Here is a 23,647-nt window from a genome sequence, read left to right on the forward strand (position 1 = left end):
CTCTGAGTCTTTCTCCCCGCCGTTCTTCCTTTCGCCGCTCGTCTCCTCGCCTTTCTCCTCGCCGCTCTCTCCCTCGCTCCTGGGCTGTCCTCTCCACTCTCCCGGTCCAAGACGCCGCTCTTGTGTTTCCGGGTTCCTTACACGCGTCACAGGCCCCTCCTCCCAACCTTCCCATTGGCTCTTCTCTTCCTCTGGCGGGAGTGCTCTCTGTTTGGAAGAGGCAGCGAAAGAGGTTAACCCTTTCTCTCCCTCACCTCGGGTCTCATTTGCATTCTGCTGCTGATAGGAAGGAAGGAGGGATAGGCTGTCTACAGGAATAACCTCCTCACATTGTGCTACCAAGCTCCTAACATTCACGGAAGGATTCAAACATCTTGGGAGTGGAGAGAATAGTGCACACACTCTGGCACTGCTATATGCCAGACATAGCTGGAAGGCGGGAGGGATCCTGGTAGCCTATTAGCTAGTGACTGCAACCTCCCTCCAGGGCACTTTCTGAGCATATATATAGCACCTCTGGCACCCAGATCCTCATAGCACTACGGAACTGGGGAAAGGACCAAAGGCCTTGCTGACCTTTGGACCTGGTAAAGAGAGGCTGCACAGTCAACTGGACTGCACCTGCCGCACCTTGGGCTAGCGAAGAGAGGACTGAGCCTGTGGCTTGAGGAAAAGTAGTTTCCAAAGCCCCACAACAAAGAAGATGCTCCAAGGGTAAGTTGCTGACCCACTAGGCCCCACCAGGCCCATCGAAGTTGAAGTAGCTTAACTCGGCAAGTCAGTAGCTACTTCCGGAAAATCACCAATGACAACCACTGGGTGCCTCAAGAGATGTATCCTCGATGGCCAAAAGTTGCACCCGAGTCTTCCGCACCCAAGAGTGTCATCTGAGTCCAGACTGGTCACCCTAGAGGGACACTAGCCTCCACCAAAGAATACAGCTGGACCCACTGTGGATAATACCTGGTACCCCGGCAGCAACTAGAATTCTACTAACTCAAAGACGACTTCGGAGGACCATGAATTCTATGGCAAAAGTCACCACAACTGACCCGTGGATTGAGAATTAACCGCAAGGACAATCTGTCAACTGCACAGCACCAAGAGCATCCTCCATCTCCTGCAACCTCAGCAACAGTATACCCCAATTATAGTCTATGGCAGTCGTGCTGTAAAATTCAGAACTCGTCCGGACAAGGCTTTGGAGACCAGGTAACTGGCTGAATACTCCTTAGTAGTCCCCTTACCTTCTCCCTATCTGATTTGGTTGCCCAAGTTGAGCCGGAGTAGCCCAACACAACTCTCTCAAATATTTCAAAAGTGTCCTAACTTTACGATTATCAATGCCTGTTGGCGGCTGTGACTAAAAGTACTGAGAATTACATTTACCTTTAAAAATCTATGTCTCTGGAGCTCTGTGGTGGATTTTATTTATCTTGGGCTCTAAAAATTCATAAAGATATCTAGTTTTATAAATTGGTGTGACTTTCTAATTTCATTGTGTGTACACCTAAATGCTTTACACTAGTTCCTTTAGTTAAGACATGCTGCTCAAAGTCACAGCTACCCAGAGTTAAGCTAAAGGTTTTCCAAAGGACTGGACTGGACGCAAGACAGTTTTTGTGAGTGCATTACATGGTAGATTCGCACAACCATACTATGTAATACACATAAATCCTCACATATTTGGTAATTGATCAAAACACACCAAATATTCACTGGAAAAATATATATTAAATTAAACTTATGATTCACTTTGTTTATACCATCCAAACGTAGGTTTAAAAAAACCTCATACCATTCACTAAAAAACACAATTAAAGTGTAGGTATAATTATGAATTTAAATTGAAAAAAACACCGAAATATACAAATCATTAACGGCAATTCGTGACCTGCACATCAGTCATGCAAACTATAATTCCCACAACAAAGGCAATTGTTATGACTTTATAATCCTTAAACTTATAAACTTATAAATAATACTATATTCATAGTTGTAGCTTTCATAGTCCTATGGGTAATGTGATTTTAAATTCATACGGAAAAATCAATAAAAACTTGAAAAGCAGCTGCAACTGACAAGGAAGCAATAATTGTATGTCACCAGACAAAGCAGTATTGCACCATAAAGTTCTCTACATCACTTTTCCCTAGTGATGCCTTGACTATTCTAATCATTGACATCCTTAACATCTAACAATGATTTGAGTGTATTTGGAATCTCTGTTATATTTGAGTTGCCTCATAGCATTCTATACACTACCTCTTTTACATTCTTGGAGGAACTAAAAAGTTATAGATTTTCTCAAAAGTACCTGACTGTGGAGTCGGACGATCCTGTGATGATCACTCTTTCGTCGTATTGTAGGCAAAGAACAGAACCAGTATGGCCGGTGAGGATTCGTTTACATTCTAGTTTATTCCTGTCCCAGATCTAGAAAGTAAATAAAAATCACGTTTATATATGAATTTATTTTCAGAGCATTGCACGTGTTACTACGTTCATTTTGCTTGTCTGTATAGTTGGTTGATGGACTTAATATGCTCACAATACAGAAATTCTTGGAAAAGTTTCTTGTAAACGCTACATTGAACAATTTATGGCAAATTTAATGTTCTAATGTTATACGGATTTTAAGTGCTTTGTGAATATGTTTTAAATAATTGCAAACTAATAAATGTTATGCTAGAGGTAAGATAATGAAGAAAACCCATTCACCTCTCCATAAGTCTGAATCTCGCCCTCAAGCCTTCCATCTTAATCAATGTGTATGGATCTTGTGCCACAGTTTATCTGGTCTGGAAGGTATAATGGATGCCTGAAGGTCAGGCCAGCCTTCGGTGAGTATTCTCTTAGTTCCAAACAGAGACGATTACTGTATAACTACAGGGGGGGGGGGCACCACACTTTGTAACTTTCTTTGCCCTTAAATAAACTCCACTCCAAACCCAGGTTTTGGGAACCCTTACCAAGGAGAGAACACTGGGCAAAGGTAACCACAAGGCTTGAGTACTAAATGATGTGCTTACAATACACTGCCTTGCTAAACTAGGGATCTGACCACAGGCTAGTAATACAAGAGATATGCATTTTAAATAATTGCTGAGAAAGTCATATGTCAACCCTATGGATCTTACAAATGAGAACGTGAGAAATAAGAATATGTTCTTACTATGCTGGATGAATACCAACAGAAAGGTAACCGCGTAGATGTCCTAGCAATGGGAAATGTAATAAAATCCAATTCCTTAGATACATTCAGACCAATCATATTAGTTCAATATGCAACAAATGACTCCCAATATGTACAAAAACTAAATAATTTGGCTCTTTCTCTACCCCATATGCACCGTGTCTATGAGAGAAGGCAGCAAGTGAGAATGTTTAGTCTTATTAAAATGTATCATGGCCGTAGGATTGAAGAAAGGGGTTTGAGTGACTTAATTAAAATGTTTAGGACACACTTTATAAAAGCTCTGCTGCATTATTTTGTTCAAATGTTGACCACCAATCAACGTATCACAGAGAAATAGTTTCAAAATTATTGATTAGAATTAGAAACATGTTGAAAAATGCCTGAACAGTTGGAGTATAGCATTACAAAAACATTCATTTAAAATTGGCCTGAAGTGCTGGCCATCAAGAAAGACAGTCTACTTCTGGGATCCTCCCGTTTGATGAGAAGTGTGAGTTGAGTTATAGGAGATGCAATGGTGAAGGAAGAGAAAGCGGAGCAGACGTGTGGTAAACTGTGACTAATGCCAAGTCCTTCATCCTACTTACTTGCATCTCTAGACTCCCACAAATGTTTCATTCAAAATTGCAGGATAGAGTGAGCAACGTCATGGAAAGAAGGACGAGCAGACAATCAATGGAACTTAAAAAGACATATCAGGCGGAGCTGGGATGACACAGTTAATCAGTGCTACTCTATGGCTTGTCAACTTCTAAACCGCATTGTACATATTACTGCATGGAGAATATTTGCCCATGAGGGAAGTTGCATGTGATCCAATTAGATCAGATTAAAACTTAGCTTCAGAATTTCAGAAATCCTAACATAGAATCAGGATGGTAAGTTAAATGAACAGCGAAGCCGCGTATTCACACCACTGAATGTTGGCAAAAAAAACACCCCTAAAGCTAGAAGTCTATCCTCTATCAAACAGCGGCAGTTCCTTATGGGCAAGGCGAAGAGCCAGGTTTCTAATTATTCCTGAATGTTCCTTTGCTTGGCTAGATTTTACTCTTCAGATAAAATCTGTCAGTACTGTGCTGCAATACACCCACATTTAAAGGACTACAAATGTGGTCACAAGTCTGTATATGAGAGTCCATAACAGATAAGTCCTGCCCTTTCTTGTATATGAGGAAATTGTTTGAGGTTGTTGTCAACAGGCGTATGTGCAGTGACACATGTGCAGAACCCAAAAATTTTAAATGGCACCTGTGTTGTGTCATATCTCACCAGGACTTTGACTGGACGGTTATGCCTTTGTTTGTCTGTTCCTTATGTTGATGAAGGAGAGATCACTTAAGCCGATGCATAGTCAAGTACACAATGGTGAACAGTGAATGGTTTTGCAAAGAGAACAGGCCAAGAGCACAAGGTGTTTAAACACAGAGAACCGCATGGGACACCAACAAGAGTTTGTTTCCATGGGAAACATCCATTACAACGCAGTCATTACATTGCACTGCTTTTACAATGCAACCGTTAAAGCGCAACATGCGGTTACATAGCATGGTATTACAAAGCATGCCATTACAATGCATGTCACTACAATGCATGCCATTGTAGTGTAGTTCCTATATTCCCAATAGGCTCTGCGCATTGGAATAACATAAACGATAGTGTAGACGTAGGACTTAGGTCGACTAGGTCTCTATTGAATATGTTATACTTAATTATGGATGCCAGCTAGCTCAGAGGTCACTAGAAACTTTTTCGAGTACAAAAGAAGGGATTAGTTTCTGAAAACCGCATAAACATGACAACTTTGCTCCCTCCAGAATAAGGAGTATACCTCCAGAGTCGCGGAAACAATAGATAGCTATTTTACTCGGTCAATCGTGCATGCTTAGTTTCACCAGAAGTGCAGAGAAACAGAGAGACGGGCGTTTTCAATAAAAGAGGTTATTTATTGAACAGTCTTCTTTCTCATGCAAGAGAAGTGAACTGCTACAATTGCAATACTTGTCGTAAAGTAAAGTGCGTACAGTAAAAAGAGTATTACAAAGTAATACTGTAAAAGCATGGTATGGTTTCTAAGCCATACGGTGTTTAAAATGGTTAAAATACATACAATGATAAAATCATGTCTAACAGTACTCAACTGGTGCTTCTAAGATACGCCTACCCCGGTGTACCTAACCTAAGCCTAGTACATGGGAAGGAGTAAGTGAGATGTAGTTTGAGTTAAGATAGTTTTCTGCCAAGAATCTGAATCAAGAATTCTCTAAGGGTCTAATCAGCTCCGTACCTTGGTTATAGAATGAAGGAGGTCTTGTATCTCTCTCTCAGGATTCGATCTCCCAGCAACCCGCAAGAGTGACAGGGAAACACTGGAGCTGGATTTCTCGGCAGGAGAAAAGACAGCGTCTCTCTCAGTGCGTCAGCGGGAGGGTCGGCTTCCTTCGGCACTTGCTACAGCAGGGCGTTGGGCAAGTAGATAGCCGATCTGCTCCAAACAACCGCGTGTTTGCTAGGGCAGATGCTGGAATATTTATACCTGGAAGGTGCAGAGTTTGACGTAAGGGTGGACATAAGACGTCACTAAGAACTCGCAGTTCTTTCAGGACTCCAGGAGTTCTAGGACAAATCAATACAGAAGCAGGGGGAATTCCCGGGCTGCTGGAGGCTTGGTTTGTTTAAGAACACGTTGTGCTTTCTAGGAGTCTATGGGAGTAGCCTTGCCATATTTGGACTGCATTGGCTATGTCTTAATATGGGTATGATTCTTATGCCTATATAAGGATATGATTCGATATAACCACATAAGGGAATGAATCGGGAATATTTAATTAGAGTCCTAGATTCGTCTACAACACCATTACAACGCACACCATTACAACGCAAGCCATTACAACACATTATAAGGTATGTAATGGAGATTATTTTTGTTTTAGGGTGGGTATGGGTTTTGGGATAGATGGGAATAGTCATTTTTATCCCTACGCTATCCAACACTTTCCCTACTGTTGCACTCACTGGAGTTGGAATAGTAATTTTTGCCCCTACACTATCCAACAATTTCCCTACTGCTGCACTCACTGGAGAGGGAATAGTCATTTTTACCCCATCACTATCCAACACTTACTCTACTGTTGCCCTAAAAGTGTTATGCATTGTAATGGTATGCGTTGTAATGGAATGTGTTGCAATGGTAGTTTTTAAAAATGCGTTGTAATGGCATGTGTTGTAAAATCATGCGATGTAATAGTAGTTGCGATGTAAAAACCGCGCTGTAATTGTTTGCGTTGTAACGTCATATATTCGTTTCCATGTGAACAGAGACTGTTCAGTAGGATGGTACTCCAGTATGGAACTTGGTAGAACAAGGGACAGTCCTCCGCGGAGATCAAGCTCAGAAAGGATGATCTGCAGCAAGCTACATCTTATGCTTAACTGGTACCTTCTGGAGAGACAGAACATATGGTGCCTTGTTGAGGTACACAATGACGGCCCTCCTCTTTGTTATTCCAGTTCATAATGTAGAAAAGATGTTAGGACTTACATTATGATGTAAATCCAATGATACTTCTAGGAAGTTCATGCAAGCTCCTTGGCTAATTTGACTGGCAGATGGCAGACAACCAGAGCCCACTTGTAAGTGGCTTTGGTTTAAGGAACGTTCCGGTACAGCAACATGTACTGTACTTTGTGTAATCACACCCCCTTAGTGCTTGCTTCCTCTAATGAATGGAGTAGCAGCGGCAGTGTGTCATTCTAGGACTCAACCCTGAAAATATATCCCGCATGGCAGTAAAATTAACTAACACCAGGAGCAGCTAAGAGTGTCTGGCACTATCGGCTTATGTGGGAGGAATACATATGGAAATTCCAGGAGTTTTTCACAATCTATGAATGTTATGTTACTAGAGCGCATGGCAGCCCTAAAGGGCTTCCCAGGGGTAACATAATAGACTAGAACAAGGTGACAAAAATTAGAATAACGAAGTCTTCACCTAATTACGGGACCTCTCAAAAAAGGGAGCATAACCTCAGAGAAGGAGGCAGAGTGTTTTAAAGTTTGGGGCCAGAGAAAGCAACAGAGCACTCTCCTTGTCTAGCCAAATCGACTCTTGGGATCAGTGCTATGTTTTGATTACCTGAACATGAAGGGCAGTTGCGGACCAAAGGTTGGCAAGCCCCTTTAAGAGATGAGGCACTGTCTGAGTCATGGCTTTATGCATGCAGCACATCTCTTAAACTGAATAGCCTTTTCTATAGTAAGCCAGTGAAGATTGTGCAACTAGGTAGAGAGAGAGAGAAAGATGATTAGGAATGTGACCTAGAAAGGGAGCAGCAGCATTCTGAACAATCTGAAGCCTTTTCACTGAAGATTTGTGGCCCCATGTAAAGGACATTAGCATAATCCAGGCAAATAAATCCAGAATGAATGAATGAAGATATACTTGATAATCACACTAATACCTCATAAAATGAGTGTCTAGGTGCTTCCAAGCCAACATAAACAAAGTAAAACGTATAATGGAAAAAACAACTAAACTGCTATATTACAGGAAAGTCTTCAGTAGTTTCCTAAAACTATCATGACTGGATTGAGCACGGAGCGGCATGGGTAAAGTGTTCCATGTTTTAGATGTCAGAACTGACAGAGAGCGGCCTCCCATCCTGTTTTTTTATTTTTGGGGACGGCAACCAGACGTTACAAGTTAGAACGCAGAGTACCAGTGGAGGAGTGCTATGAAAATATGGAGAACATGTAGGTGTCAGGTCTTGCCCTTTGCATCGCTTTATGACAGAGACTTGGGGCCAGATGTAGGTGGGCAAATACCGGTCGGTAACAGTGAAATTCGTTAAATTTCACCGTTACCGACCGGTATTTAGCCATGTGGGATGTAGGGAAGGAATCGGTGATAAGGAATCGGTAAATAACGATTCCTCAATACCGATTCCTTATTGGCCTTGCATTTAAGGAATCAGTAATACAGATTCCTTAAATGCAAAGTAGGTAGCACTTAAAACAGTGCACCTCAGCCTTAAGGAATCGCTATTTACCACCAACTTCAAGTTGGTGGTAAGTAGCGATTTCCTTTCAAAAAGCACTTTTTTGCATTTTGAAATGTGCCATGTGGCACACATCCATGCCCTTAGGGCATGCATGTGTGCCACATGTGCACACATGCACATTTCAGGGGTGCAACAGAGTGTCCTTTGGACACCCTGGCACCCATGAAATACCTCCTGGTAATACCGAATCGGTAATACCGAATGTCTTCACATTCATTCCTATGTGTCTCCAAGCCCATAGGAATGAATGGGTAGGTATTAGTTATTACCGAATCTCAATTACAGATTCGGTAATAACGAATATTAAGAATTCAGTATTTTTTACCTAATTCTTACCTACATCTGAAATACCGATTTCTAAATACAGAATCGGTAAAATTCGATATTTAGGAATCGGTATTTCCTTAACACCTACATTGGGCCCTTAATGCTTTAAAAAGACTTCTATAAGCAATGGACAACCAGTGATGTTGGCGTACATGTGTAGCAAGAGGTGATCTGTTAACTTCCAAAACAGTGTATGCTGCAGCTTTTTGTAGTAGCTGTAACCAGTGTATTAGGAATTTGGGAATTACACTACAAGGAATTGCAATAGTCCAATCTAAAAATTATCAAAGCCTGAACCACGTCTTTCCTAGAGAAAAATGGATGGAATGGGAGAATCTTCCTTATAATGCTTAAACTAAAGTAGGTAGTGGTAAGTGATTTAATGTGTTCTTCAAAGATGGTCCCTCGAATGCTGACAAACAGATAGAACTGGAAGAGTTCCCAGCGATTCTGGCCATCATTCTGCAGACCACAGGGTGGGGTTGCCAAAAATGACCACCCCATTTTGTCTCCATTTAATATCAGAGTTATACTTCATCCACTCTGCCACCTCCTTAAGCCAAGAAGAAAATTGTTGCGATAGCTCTTCAGTGTTCCCGTCCAGCCTTAGGATGAACTGTCTGTCATCGGCATAGAACATTTTATTTCAAAGGAATCTATCAGCCTAGCCAACAGTGCTACACAAAGATTGAATAATGTACAACTTAGTTCAAATCCTTGAGGTACACCAGCAGGAGTAGGTTTAGCTGGGGACCAGTAGTTGGCCAGACACCCTTTTTCCCTTTAGCCTTCCAGGAAAGATGGAAACCACTTTTAAACTGCATCTGTAAAGGCAACATCAGCTAGGCACTCAAGCAGAGTAACATGTGAAATGGTGTCAAATGTGGTCAATGACAATGCTAACGCGGGATTACTGGTTACTAATTATCTTACCAAATCCCAAACTATGTCGACTGAATCGTTGGTACCTGTCGTTGAGTAAAAGGTAATCTCACAATAAGTCAATCAATTGAAGAACTTACACCACTCTAAATGACCACCGACCAAATTTAAGTTTTAAAGATTTAATATAAAGTCAAAGATAACTGAAGATACAAACTTCTCAAAATGAGATTCAAAAGGTAAATTGGTATCACTATAAACATGAACTTCTTGAATAATCTAAGTCTGAAAAACAAAATAATAAGTACAAGCTCAAAAACCATAAGGGTTGTCAAAATAGATATAAGTTGCAATCTCAAAGTCATTACAGAAAAGAAAATTAAGGTTAGTCTGTCCCTACTCTATACTAAGTGACATCCCTACTTAGCAAGATCTTAACCCTCTAGGTGTCAGCCGTGGTGACTTCCTAAGAAGATCACGCACTTCTCTTTGTCTCTTCTCTGATAATGGGTCTCTCCTGATCAGCCTATCTGCCTACCCATCCGCTTCCTTAGGCTCCCAAAATCATCTGCTCTACTCTCCTCCCGGGTCTCTTTCTCTAATACCAAATCACATTTCTGATAGGAACGCCCCTTGGGACGCCCCTCACGTGGTATCTCTGTGCGCGGCAAACTCCATGATGGTACTCTTGAAGACCCTCGTTAAAGTTGACCTTGGTTCCCAGGCTTCTTCTCCAATGCGCCGATACCCCCTAAATTCCTGGAAACTCCTACAGGCCTGCGCAAGGCGCCACTGAACAAAGTCCCTTTCATTCGAGCTGATTAGGACCCTCGCACCTGCATACAGCTTGTCCTGCAGTGGGCCTCAAATTCCAGACTCCACCATATCTTTAGTCGTAAAACACTCTCAAAGCTCTGTGCTGGACACCTCACGACCTCTTCTCTAACGAGCACATGGCAATTTAAACGACATGACATTATCTGCTCTGGCCTACTTGATTTACATGCAGCAGGTCCCCGCACTCTTAAAACGTTAACTTGATTTAAACAGCAAACATTCTTAACTAGCATACGTTTCTAAAATAACACATCTATAAAGCATATACTTTTAACCCTAAGTTCAATAGTACATTTGGAAGAACCATGTCAACCTTATCTCACATTATTTTAGCAGCACGTTCAGGTTTGCTGTGAATTGCCCTAAGGCCTACACATTATACTGGATTTCAAAGTTACATTTAATTCGGACATGATTCTTTTAACATGAGAACATGAGGTTTTCACATATATTCCAACATTTCTACATTAATCTCACACCGTTATAATTATAGTTACTCTACTTAACATTCTATACATTTCGCTACTGAATATAAAACACTCTGTATATTTTCACTCCTAGATATAAAACACTCGTGTGCAAAACATGTTTAAACTAACTACGTGCTTGTAAATATGGCGTACTTATACATTTTTTCAAACTTGTGCTCTCTCAATCCCCCCTTTGATGACCTTCAGGGGTCATCATCACCAAGACACCAAAAATGTAGAACCCTTCAAAGTGAAGACAGGGCAGTGCCACCTCTTTTCATACTCTCTAATGCTTTCAGACTCTTATATTGAGTGTCCTGCATCGCTGTCAACTCTTCTTCCTGTTTCTTCATAGCTCTCTGCAACCTATTTGCTCTATAACATTGATACAAACGCACCAATCCCCACAAAGTGATTACACAAATCACTATTATGATGATGGGTTTCAGTATGTACCAAACGATACCCTTTCCTAAGTTGGCAAACCAACTTCCAACTTTACCCATTCCATGACCCACTTTTTCCCACACATTTACCTTTGCCAGGTCCTCAACTTCGTAGTGTATGGCAGTGATGTTTTGTATATACTTCTCTAGAGGTTTTGAATTGTCTGGAATGTAAGTACAGCATTCCTGGACCTTCAAGGCCTTACAGACTCCTCCCTCTTTAGCTAACAGAACGTCTAAAGCAAGTCGGTTCTGAAGAACCATTGCCCTAATCGATTGCATCTCCCCTTCTATCAGCATCAAGGATCTTGCAGTACTGGCAGATAGTCTATCTATGACTGTAGCTAACCTCCTGATCTTAATGTCAGTCAATATCAGTCCTAAGAAAGGGAATGCAGCGCCTAGTACATCTCCAACTACCTCTGCTGCACCCAGCCCTCGCTTCCATCTAGTTGGTATTTCTTTCTTTGGCGTGTCTAAATTCTCAACATGATATATTTTAGGGAAGACAACAGCCAGATAGCATGATCCGTACCAATTATCTGGTAACTTCACATAGGCATTTCTTCCACATACAAAATATACATTTGGAATTGCTTGCATCCCTTTCAAAAAGTCCTTAGAGTAATACTCCAATTGAAAGGCATGTTCACAATTGACTTGACCTACATAAAAGTTTTCATAATAAGAGTAACTCCTGTGTATGCACAGTTTTCCCCGTTTATCCTTATCCAAAGCAATTGGACCAATACTACCTTTTCTTTGATGTGCCCTTTCCTCCTTGGTCCAATCTGTTTCCCATTGTCCTGATGCCTTCAAAATCTTCTGCCTCCTGTATCTAGTATCTACCTGTGCTATAAACTTTTTCTCAACTTCTGATATTTGACAAGTCAGATTGTTTCTTCGAGCATGTGAAGTATCTAACGTTTTCCATGGAATAAACCATTTGTGTAATCTGTCTTCGCTTTTGTAATAGTCCCATTTGTTCAAATGCTTGAAATTCGGGACCTCTGGCAATGTCGAGTCGAAATTCGAGAAATAATACTCAAATCCATCTCGTCCATAAAATATGCTCAACAACAAACTGCATGTGATTCCATATGTCAATGGAAGATGATGGTATCTGATACCCTCCTCCACAGAAGCTGGTAATTGCATACAAACATAACAATCCTTCACTTCCATGGCATCAACATACTCATAAAGCAATTTAGCATAAGCATTTGACTTGTAATTTCCCTGTGACTCATCTGTATGTAGCCTTTTTATTTCTGCATCTAACAACGCTTTGTCTTTATCATTGATGTTTCCCTTTTCCTTAATAATGGTAGTTTTCGGTGTTGATACTCCCTTATCCTCCTTGACTGCAGTTTCATCCCCTTCGTGTCCCACTAGGAATGAAACAGTTACCACTAAAATTATAAGAGAAACCACTACTCCTAAAAGTGTAACAGCTATACATTTTGCCCTGCGGTTCGGGTTGCCAGCCTCCATGTTCTCAAACAGTGTCTCTTTGGACGTTCTTCTCGCATCAACTTCTTCCCCGTTTTCAAACAAAGTCTTTCTCTCTTGCAATGTCTCTCTTTTGAACACTTGGAAGCTTGACAATTTGTTTCCGCAAAACAGTTCAAAGTCCAGTAGAAAATTAGACAACCCTAGCCCTTCTCCATCCACTAAAATGAAACCCCTACCATTTTTCTTCTTCCACTCGGCGCTAGGTTATCTTGCAAAAATTTTACAATTTCTTTTCAACAGTCTTATTTTCGTCTGAAGTTATGTATGACTCAAGGAGTGACACTACGTCTTCATAAATGTCCATCCGAAGTATCATTCCCTCAGGTTCTGGGCAGTTCGTACCACAACATGGAAAGTCAACTTTTTCTAGGATTATTCTCCTTATTTCGCTCAAGACAAGTGGACGGACGAAATTGAGAGTTAACGTTTTTTCAATTTCTACTCCTGGTACTATCAGTTCTACATCCACAATTACAAAGGGGTCCGTTCTAATCAGGATCACTTTCTTCACCTTTCCAGTTCTGCGCCCCCTTGAAAACATTCGTAATATGGTATTAATCCACAACAATAAGCGCTCCTAGCATTTCCACTACTCGCTCAAGCATTTCCAAACGAAGAAGAGTTCCCTCCAATATTGGATATCGTGAACAGCAAACTGGAAACTCAACTGTCTCTAAAATCAATTTTCTTATTCCACTCAGGAGAGCAGGATGAACGATGTTGAGTGTCAGCAACCTTTCGGTCTCCGCTCCTGGCAGTAGAAACCTTATTTGCACTGTGATGATCGGGTCAGTTCTGATCAGTTCCACTTCCCTGATCCTCCCTGTTCTGTGTCTCCCAGACATCTGCAACAAGGTAGGTCCAGTCGGGAGTAGAGTATCTTCTGCTAGGCACTCGCACCCTTCTTGATCTTCTAAGACCCTCCTCGGCTTGATCCTGGATATCTTCTTCTGGATCTGAGTCTTCGGATATAGGAGCAAGCGTTTCTTCTTGGGCCGACCTCAAACTTAGCCTTCTTCTCCTTGCTGGCCAAGTGGCAGCTCCAAGCCTTATTCTCCTATTCCTTGTCCTCTCACTTGGTTCTTGGTCGCTCTGATACGGATCTGAGTCTGAGTCGTATTCACTTCTGCTCTCTCCTTCAGTTGCGTCTTCTGTCTCACTGCCGTCCTGCCTTCGCTCTTCTTCTGAATCCGTTGCGTTCCCAACTTCTTCCGACACCCCCTCAGCTGCCTCAATCCCTTCTTGCAACTCTTCTTCCACTTCCGGGCTTTCGTCTGGGATGGGAGCTGTTCCTTCTAGAGGTGCTGGAACTCTTCGAGTATGGGAAGCATGGATACAATTTGGCAGCCCCCCGCACTTCACCGCGGTGTTCGTTATCAGGATTACCTGAAAGGGCCCACGCCAGCGAACATCTAGGCAGTTCTTCCGGACGTGTTTTTTAACCAAGACCCAGTCCCCTGGGTTCAGATCATGACACAGGTTCCTCGATGCTGGAACTTCAGCCGCATGCACCTGAAGGGACACAGAATGGATGGCGTCAGACAGTCCTTTACAATAATCCAAGATCAGATCATCTGTAATATTCAATAGGGCAGTAGTTGGAACTGTAGGAAGTCTCATGGCCCTCCCCATCAGGATCTCGTGGGGAGAGAGACCTGTCCTCCTGTCAGGTGTGCTGCGCATGCTCATGAGCACTAAAGGAAGAGCATCTGGCCAACTCAAAGATGTGGATGCCACTACTTTAGCCAATCTATTCTTCAACGTGCCGTTCACTTGTTCCACAATTCCTGAAGCTTCTGGTCGATAACTACAATGCAGCTTTTGATCGATATTCAGTGTGGAGCACAACATCTTCACTATTTCGCTGTTAAAATGTTTTCCTCTGTCAGATTCCAAAGAGGCAGGCACCCCGAAGCGCGGTATCAACTCCCTGAGCAACAATTTAGCCACTGTGAGTGTATCGCACCTACGTGTAGGGTACGCTTCAACCCATCTGGAAAATACGCATACAATCACCAACACATACCTAAGGCGATTGACTCTTGGCATTTCGATGAAATCTAATTGCATTCTATTGAAAGGCCCCCCCGACCTCCCAATGTGACTCAGTGTGACTGGTGTTCGTTTGCCTACGTTCAGTTGTTGGCAGGTAACACATCGCTTACATACTGATTCTGCTGCTATTCTAAATTTAGGGCAATACCAAGTTTGCCTAAACACTCTCATCATAGCATCCCTTCCTAGATGTACTGGACCATGTATTTCTCTCGCCATGGGATTAGCTAATTCTTCAGGTAATACAGCTCTCCCATCGGCTGAAACCCAAAAATCCATTTCACTTCGCACACAACCTGCTATTTCCCATGCCTTTTTCTCTGTTTCAGGTGCGTTCTCCTGCATTATTCTTAAATCCTCCCAAGTGTCTACAGTTTCTAACATCATACTTAATTCAGTCTTTTCTTCTGCACCTTCTATTTCCACCTTTGAGAAAGAATAATTTTGTTCCGCACAATAGCGTGCGACTTCATCAGCGTATCTGTTGCCTTGTGACACAAAATCTGTATTCTTAGTATGAGCTACACATTTTACTATTGCGATGTCAACTGGACCTTGCAATGCTTCTAACAACAGCCGCACAAATTCTCCATTTCGAATGGGCGAACCAGAGGAGGTCATGTAACCCCTCTGAGACCACAACTGCCCGAAATCATGAACCACACCGAAACCATATTGGCTGTCCGTGTAGATGGTGACTCTCTTTCCGTTTCCTGCTATGCAGGCACGAGTTAGGGCAATAATTTCTGCTACCTGTGCGGAATGTACTCCTTCCAGGCAAGCGGCTTCCACAACTCCAGTAATAGTACAAACAGCATAAGCTGCTCTCAATCGACCAGTATCGTCTCTTAAACATGAGCCATCAACAAAATAAATTTCATCGGGGTCAGACAACGGCTCATCCACAATATCTGGTCTGGGTTTCGTGCATAGTTCAGTCACATCAAGGCAATCGTGGTCTTCACATCCTTCGCCTTCTATCACAGTGGGTAATGGCATCAAAGTAGCAGGATTCAAGACAGAGCATCTCCTGAGAGTCACGTTCTCTGCGGCAAGAATAACTTGCTCGTAGCGCATGAGTCTACTATTGGTCAGATGCTACGTCTTCATCCTGGTCATTAGCAATTCAACTGAATGTGGTACATACACCACCACTGGATGTCCCATCACAATACTCTCGCTCCTTTCAATGCTGACACCCGTTGCAGCAACGGATTTGAGACATCCGGGCAACGCTGCGGCTACTGGATCTAATGTAGCCGAAAAATATGCAACTGGTCTACGGGCATTTCCGTGGGTCTGTGCCAAGACTGACAAAGCACATCCCTCTCTCTCACAGCAATAGAGTGAAAATGACTTTTCGTAATCTGGCATTCCCAGAGCCGGAGCACGACATAAATCGTCTCTCAGCTGTAAAAACGCCACCAGACATTCTTCATCCCATGGTACCGGATCACTCACCTCCTTGTGCGTCAGTTTCTGTAAGAGCTTTGCTTTCAGTGGGAAGTTAACTATCCACTGTCGGCAGTAACCCACCATTCCTAGGAACATTCTAACTTCTCTCTGTGTTGTAGGCGCATTCATTTTCATTATCGCCTCAATCCTCTCTGGGGACACCTTACGTTTCCCTTTTTCTAACCTATGCCCTAGATACTGTACTTCTGTCAGACAATACTGCAACTTGCTCGGAGATACCTTATGTCCATTTTCAGCTAAATGATTCAGTAAGGCAATTGAATCTGCTTTACAAGCTTCCTCTGTCTCTGACGCAACAAGTAGGTCATCTATGTACTGTACCAGAACCGAGTTCTGTGGCAGTACTAGATTCTCAAGATTCTTCTTCAACAACTGATTAAAGATGGATGGGCTGTCTGTGAATCCTTGTGGGATTCGACACCATGTTAAAACGCGATCTTCCATTTTAAAAGCAAAAAGATACCTGCTCTCTTCATCCAATGGGATTGAAAAGAAAGCCTGACAAAGATCTATCACTGTGAACCATTCTGCTTGACATGGTATTTGAAACAGTATCACTGATGGATTCGGTACCACGGGACAACATGAAACAACTATGTTGTTAATCTTTCGTAAATCCTGAACTATCCTAAACTTCCCGCTAGGTTTCTGCAAACCCATAATCGGGGAGTTACAAGGACTACCCACGATTTCTTTCAGTATTCCCTGTTGTATCATTGACTCGATCACAGGTTTTATTCCCGCAATCGTTTCCTGGGACAATTTGTATTGAGGCGTTCTTGGAAACTCAACATTTGGTTTTACCAAAATTTTTACCGGCTCTACCCCCTTAATCAATCCTATTTCTTCTCCTGTGAAATCCCATACCTCTGACGCCACTGCATCTCGTAGGTCTTGGGGAAGATCTTCTATTGTCAGAGTAGGATATAGTTCTACACAAGATTTTGAATTGGCCACCTTAAAAGTAGCATCTTCGTCGGTAGTCTGTACCTCCACTCCTTGTGGGGTGCAGTATATGGTGCAATTCAATTTGCACAACAAATCCCTTCCTAACAGACATACCGGACTCGAGTCACAAACCACAAACTGATGTTCGTTCATGTGGTTTCCAATTTTCACAGACACTGGTTCTGTCAAAGGACTAGTCATTCTTTTATTTGCGACTCCTACCACCTGAATTGTTTCCCCTGACATTGGCAAGTCTGGAACCACCGCTGATCTCAGAGTCGAACGAGTAGCCCCAGTGTCCACTAAGAACGTAGTGGGACACCCTGCCACTTCTGCCTCAACAAATGGCCCTCTCTGATCCACTTCTAGGACTGCCCCAAGGGTACAGTCCTCTTCACTGCTCACCCGTTGTCCTGTCAATGGATCAATGTAATAACACTTTTCTTCCTCGATAAACAGAGGCATTTGTTTAAAGACCTTTCCCCCAGCTGCTATCTTCGGTGGCTGTGGGAATTGGGCCCGTGGAGCCGAAGTCCCCCCTTTGGCCACCTTACTACTTGGGACTGTCACCTTTTGCACTGGGACTTCTTGGACCTGCTCTTCTACTTCTAGCTCTCCATTTTCAGGGTTAAAGGGACACTCACGTCGCCAATGCCCCACCTGGTGACACTGATGGCACTTTGTTGTTTTCTTTAAAGTGGCAAAGTCTATCCTAGGTCTCTGCCCTTCCTCATTGTCCTTATTCTGACCGTTTGGTTTTCGTCCCATCCCCTGCTTCTGCTGGCCACCCTTCCCAGCGGACTGCATTTGCACCACCATCAATTTCTCCTTTAGATTCTTGGCTTTAGAATCTATCTCGTCACTGCAGTACCTCGCATAACGTAAAATCTCATCTAGTGGTTTGTTCTGCCAACAGATTAAATGTTGCTGTATCATCAAACAAATATCAGGTCTCAACCCCAAGACAAACTTTGACACAAACTGCCCTATATCTTTGGGATCCATTACATCTAGTCCACTGTATTGCTTGAATGTTTTCAATAATCTTTCATAAAACTCGTGAACTGTCTCCTTGGGTTCCTGCCTTGTTCGGTCTATTTTTACCCAATCTATGTCCTGTGGTGGTACCTTATCTTTCAGCCATGCTATTACCCTTTCATACTTTCGCATGACAATCTCGGACGGTCCATTAGTCCGAGCATCCCTCACTGGTTCAGTATTTGGCCATTCAACACTAGTCTTACAAGGGGTCCACAGATCAGATGGGACCACGATGTCAAACAACGTGTTCAAATCAATCCACAATACCTTCGAAATTTTAACAAACCTCTCTACCTGCTTATACCATTCTACTGGATTGTCCCGCAACTTCGGAAATGAGTTGGTGAATGCAGCTAAGTCTCCTCTACTCCAGGGCACATGTACATAATTTCCATTTGATATTTCTCGCAAAGGGAATGCCTCCATATGCATTACCCTTCCCTCGGGGGTCATCACATTTGTACTTCGTCTAACCGTGCCCTTTTTCGACCACCTTTCTTCCCATTTATCCAGTTCCCTCCACACTCTTATCCCTGATACCAGCTCTCTTATGTGTGTTTTTAATCCAGTAGTTCTCTTCTCATCTAGATCCTGGTCTGCGTACTGTAATCTGTGGTTACTCTGCAATGCCCTTGTCCTAGACAAATCCACGGCATATCTATCTGCCAAATCAGTCAATTTCTCATGAAACGCTCTAGCTTTCCTAGTAATATCCTTTGCCATGAACAATAACTCATCCTGTTCATACAATTCTATCCTTTCCAAAGGCAATGTTCCATCTATTATCTCATCAACATCTGATTTTAAACTAGTAACATCAAGCCTTTTTGCCTTAATTTCAGCTTTTAAGACACTCAATTTAGCTCCTCCATCCGCATCTCTCCCATCCCAGCTCCGAGATCTACGTTTAGGTATTGGTGAGTTAAAGGGAGTCCTCCCCTGTTCCCATCTCTCTAGGTCCCATGCCTTTCCATCTCCTCGGGGTGGGTGGTGAAACACTCCTTCACGCCTCATAGCCCCTCTCTCCCCATCCTGGCTAATTTCACGGGATGCAGGGTAAGATGTTCCATTACTCCCTTTTTCTTTACTACTTCCCTGTGATTCCTGATTATTCGAGGCGTGGCGGGACCTATCGCTGTTCTCCTTTCTCCAATGTTGAACATCTTCCCCGAGTGTATGATGAAGGCACCTAAACCTATTCTGAAAAGCCCGTACCGCCTCATCTCCTCCTTTTCCCCAGAGACGGGACATTTCCTCACATTCTACAATCCTAGTATTTTGTTCCGGCTGTTCTCTCTGATTTGTAGGACATGCATCCCCTCTATTCTCTTGACTTTGGCCTTCCCGGCCCTGACTGCTTTCGCTGGCCCCGCAATGAGATACAGTCCCGTTACCCCTGCTTTCCCACTCTGGTTCCGTTCTTGTCCTGTTACTCGGAGATACTATGGACCCGTCCCATTCCCTCAAATCAGCTCTTAACTCTGAATAGGATCTTGGCCGTGGTCCCCTTAGATCCATTGGTCCTCTCGGACCTCCCTGTTCTGAATTGGGACCGACAGTTATGTCTAATGGGGTATTCCATGTTACTGATCCTGGCAATTGTTTCCATGCATTTGTCACATTATTCCTCCTTTCCATCTCAATCCTTTCCCTATCCAATTGCCTTTGTTGTTCCCCTCTATCTCTCTCAGGGTTATAGATCGAAACTATGGGTCCTATGGTAACAGGCACTTGAAGAGCGTCTGGTAATCCCACAGACTCAGCCCTTTCGGTGGTTGGCGTTTTCTGCACTACAAACCTTCCCACTACACTCTGTACAGTGTTGTTTGGAGGTGTTTCTCCGCCTTTGATAGGTGTCCATTCCGATATAGGGAGTGGTGTATATCCCTCTATGTCATTCCCATCTTCCCTTGCGAGCCCTCTATCTTCTATTAACCCCACTCTCGGAGGTGGTCTATCCATTAACAATCTGTTTATCAGATTGTCCTCCGACTCGCTTTCCTCGTCTTCTTCCATGAGGTTTCCTCCTCCTCCTGCCACCTCCCTCATCGGATACATTTTCTCCACCTCAATAGCCTGTACCCTCCAACGCTTTTCCTCCTCATCCCATTTGGAATCTCGCACTGCCCTTACCGATCGCGTCAGCCTTTGTTGACGCCTGTTCAAATTTCGGTCGTGTGCAGCCTTAATCCATGCATTAAGGGCCTCAAACTGTGTTGGTCTGGGCGAGGGTTTCAATGAGGACATGGTTGCTTTTAGCCGATGTAACACCTCTAATTTAAACGTCCCGTACCTCGGGAACTGCATTTCCTCATTCCCTTCCGTAAGCTTATTCCAAGCCCCAATCCATAATATCGTATGCAGCCCCACATTCGTTGCCGTACCCTCCGGCGGAGCCTCTTCCCCATAATAATGTTCACTTCGTTTACGTTTAAAAATCCCTTTCAAACACTTAAAACACTTCATGATTTCTCTTTTCTCCGCGTTTGTTTACTTCCTGATGACACTCCACCAATCTCAGCGCCGTTCTCACTAACTGGCCTATCCGTACGCGACTTTCCTCCGACGTCACTCTAGCCGCCCAACCAGAGCGCGGCTCTAGCTAACGTCACACCAACCGCTCAATCACAGCGCGGCTCTAGCCGACGTCACCCGTCCCCCTTCGCAGCAGTTCCCCTCCTTTCTCAGCTCGTCTCCTCGGTCATGCACGCGTCCCATTCATACTCCGAAAAATGATTACTTCCATCCAAGCGATCACCTTTCTTTGACTGTACGCCCACAGTCTTTCTGTAGTTGTCACCTTAACTTGGCGAAATGTCTTTCCGTTTACTTCCAGACAATCGCCTTCTCCGATAGGTTACTCACACCCAGTAACTTTTGACCAGCGTCCGTTACTCATACACTCACTCTTACACTCCCCCTATCTTGGATCCACGGCGGTCAATGGTACCTCGTGACCTCCGTACTATGGTCGACAACTACCCTGGATGTTCGATACACCCAAAACCACTTAAGCTCTGGCCTGAACTTAAGATTTCACCAGTTCACCCGTTTACCAGGTTACCAGTTTACCAGGTTGCGCGCGCTCACAACCTTCTCTCATTCACACTACAGGCATTCAACTCCGCAAGACATTACAATACAAATACAACACAAAACACCGCAATCTGTTCACGCATGACCCTTTTTATACTCACTCTCTTCCGATACTGCTGCTTTTCTCGCACCGTCTACACCTTTCGGCACACGATTCTTCCGCTGCTCGTCTCTTGATGTCTCGGGGCCTTGGGGTAAACTAACCTCTCTAGATTACCTTCCTCAAGAAGATAACCATCCTCACTCTGCTACCAACTGCTAACGCGGGATTACTGGTTACTAATTATCTTACCAAATCCCAAACTATGTCAACTGAATCGTTGGTACCTGTCGTTGAGTAAAAGGTAATCTCACAATAAGTCAATCAATTGAAGAACTTACACCACTCTAAATGACCACCGACCAAATTTAAGTTTTAAAGATTTAATATAAAGTCAAAGATAACTGAAGATACAAACTTCTCAAAATGAGATTCAAAAGGTAAATTGGTATCACTATAAACATGAACTTCTTGAATAATCTAAGTCTGAAAAACAAAATAATAAGTACAAGCTCAAAAACCATAAGGGTTGTCAAAATAGATATAAGTTGCAATCTCAAAGTCATTACAGAAAAGAAAATTAAGGTTAGTCTGTCCCTACTCTATACTAAGTGACATCCCTACTTAGCAAGATCTTAACCCTCTAGGTGTCAGCCGTGGTGACTTCCTAAGAAGATCACGCACTTCTCTTTGTCTCTTCTCTGATAATGGGTCTCTCCTGATCAGCCTATCTGCCTACCCATCCGCTTCCTTAGGCTCCCAAAATCATCTGCTCTACTCTCCTCCCGGGTCTCTTTCTCTAATACCAAATCACATTTCTGATAGGAACGCCCCTTGGGACGCCCCTCACGTGGTATCTCTGTGCGCGGCAAACTCCATGATGGTACTCTTGAAGACCCTCGTTAAAGTTGACCTTGGTTCCCAGGCTTCTTCTCCAATGCGCCGATACCCCCTAAATTCCTGGAAACTCCTACAGGCCTGCGCAAGGCGCCACTGAACAAAGTCCCTTTCATTCGAGCTGATTAGGACCCTCGCACCTGCATACAGCTCGTCCTGCAGTGGGCCTCAAATTCCAGACTCCACCATATCTTTAGTCGTAAAACACTCTCAAAGCTCTGTGCTGGACACCTCACGACCTCTTCTCTAACGAGCACATGGCAATTTAAACGACATGACATTATCTGCTCTGGCCTACTTGATTTACATGCAGAAGGTCCCCGCACTCTTAAAACGTTAACTTGATTTAAACAGCAAACATTCTTAACTAGCATACGTTTCTAAAATAACACATCTATAAAGCATATACTTTTAACCCTAAGTTCAATAGTACATTTGGAAGAACCATGTCAACCTTATCTCACATTATTTTAGCAGCACGTTCAGGTTTGCTGTGAATTGCCCTAAGGCCTACACATTATACTGGATTTCAAAGTTACATTTAATTCGGACATGATTCTTTTAACATGAGAACATGAGGTTTTCACATATATTCCAACATTTCTACATTAATCTCACACCGTTATAATTATAGTTACTCTACTTAACATTCTATACATTTCGCTACTGAATATAAAACACTCTGTATATTTTCACTCCTAGATATAAAACACTCGTGTGCAAAACATGTTTAAACTAAGTACGTGCTTGTAAATATGGCGTACTTATACATTTTTTCAAACTTGTGCTCTCCCAACAATGTGTGGCTTTGGTAATAGGGTATCTGTGCTTAGATCTTTCCAAAAAACCAGAATGGGACAGATGAAAAAGCTGGTGTGCTTCCCTTCCAAAAAGCTCATGAGTTTCCTATTAACCACTGATTCGGTAAACTTTGCAAAGAGATGCAATAGAAAGCTGAGACAATATTTGGATAAAATGTTGGGATCAAACAGGGGTGTTTTCAACAATGGTTTAACTAGTGCTTCTTTCCAAATAACAGGACCTATTACCGAATGAAGATTTACAAAAATGAGTCAACATAAGAGTGATTGTTCTAGCTACTTTCTATAATTGATGTATTGGGGAAACGTCGAAAGGAAATGAAGAAGGGAGGTGGGTCAGAATTCCAGTAATCCTTTCAACTGACGTAGGTTCTATAGATGATAAATTACTGTACTAATTTCCGTCCGATGGCTCAGCAGAAGGCAATGAAGTGTAGGGGTGATCTCTGTAACAACAAATCAAATTAACTGAAAAGTTCTGTGACTTTATTTTTGGGTGAATTTGATTTTTGTCAACAACTAAATTTTAGGAGTGG

The 23,647-nt window shown here is 42.9% G+C and overlaps 1 protein-coding gene across 7 annotated transcripts in view; it reads right to left on the bottom strand.

The window, feature by feature from the left end:
• BTRC (beta-transducin repeat containing E3 ubiquitin protein ligase) overlaps positions 1–23,647 on the bottom strand; it is a 1,125,814-nt gene that overhangs the window by 208,299 nt on the left and 893,868 nt on the right. For all 7 annotated transcript variants that reach the window (XM_078643631.1, XM_078643626.1, XM_078643630.1 and 4 more), the window contains one exon: positions 2,318–2,436. In XM_078643631.1, the coding sequence (XP_078499757.1) occupies positions 2,318–2,436 (119 nt within the window). The remainder of the gene's footprint in view (positions 1–2,317; positions 2,437–23,647) is intronic.

The sequence above is a fragment of the Lissotriton helveticus genome, chromosome 5_1 (genome assembly GCF_964261635.1).
Source record: "Lissotriton helveticus chromosome 5_1, aLisHel1.1, whole genome shotgun sequence".
NCBI classification, from domain to species: Eukaryota; Metazoa; Chordata; class Amphibia; order Caudata; family Salamandridae; genus Lissotriton; species Lissotriton helveticus.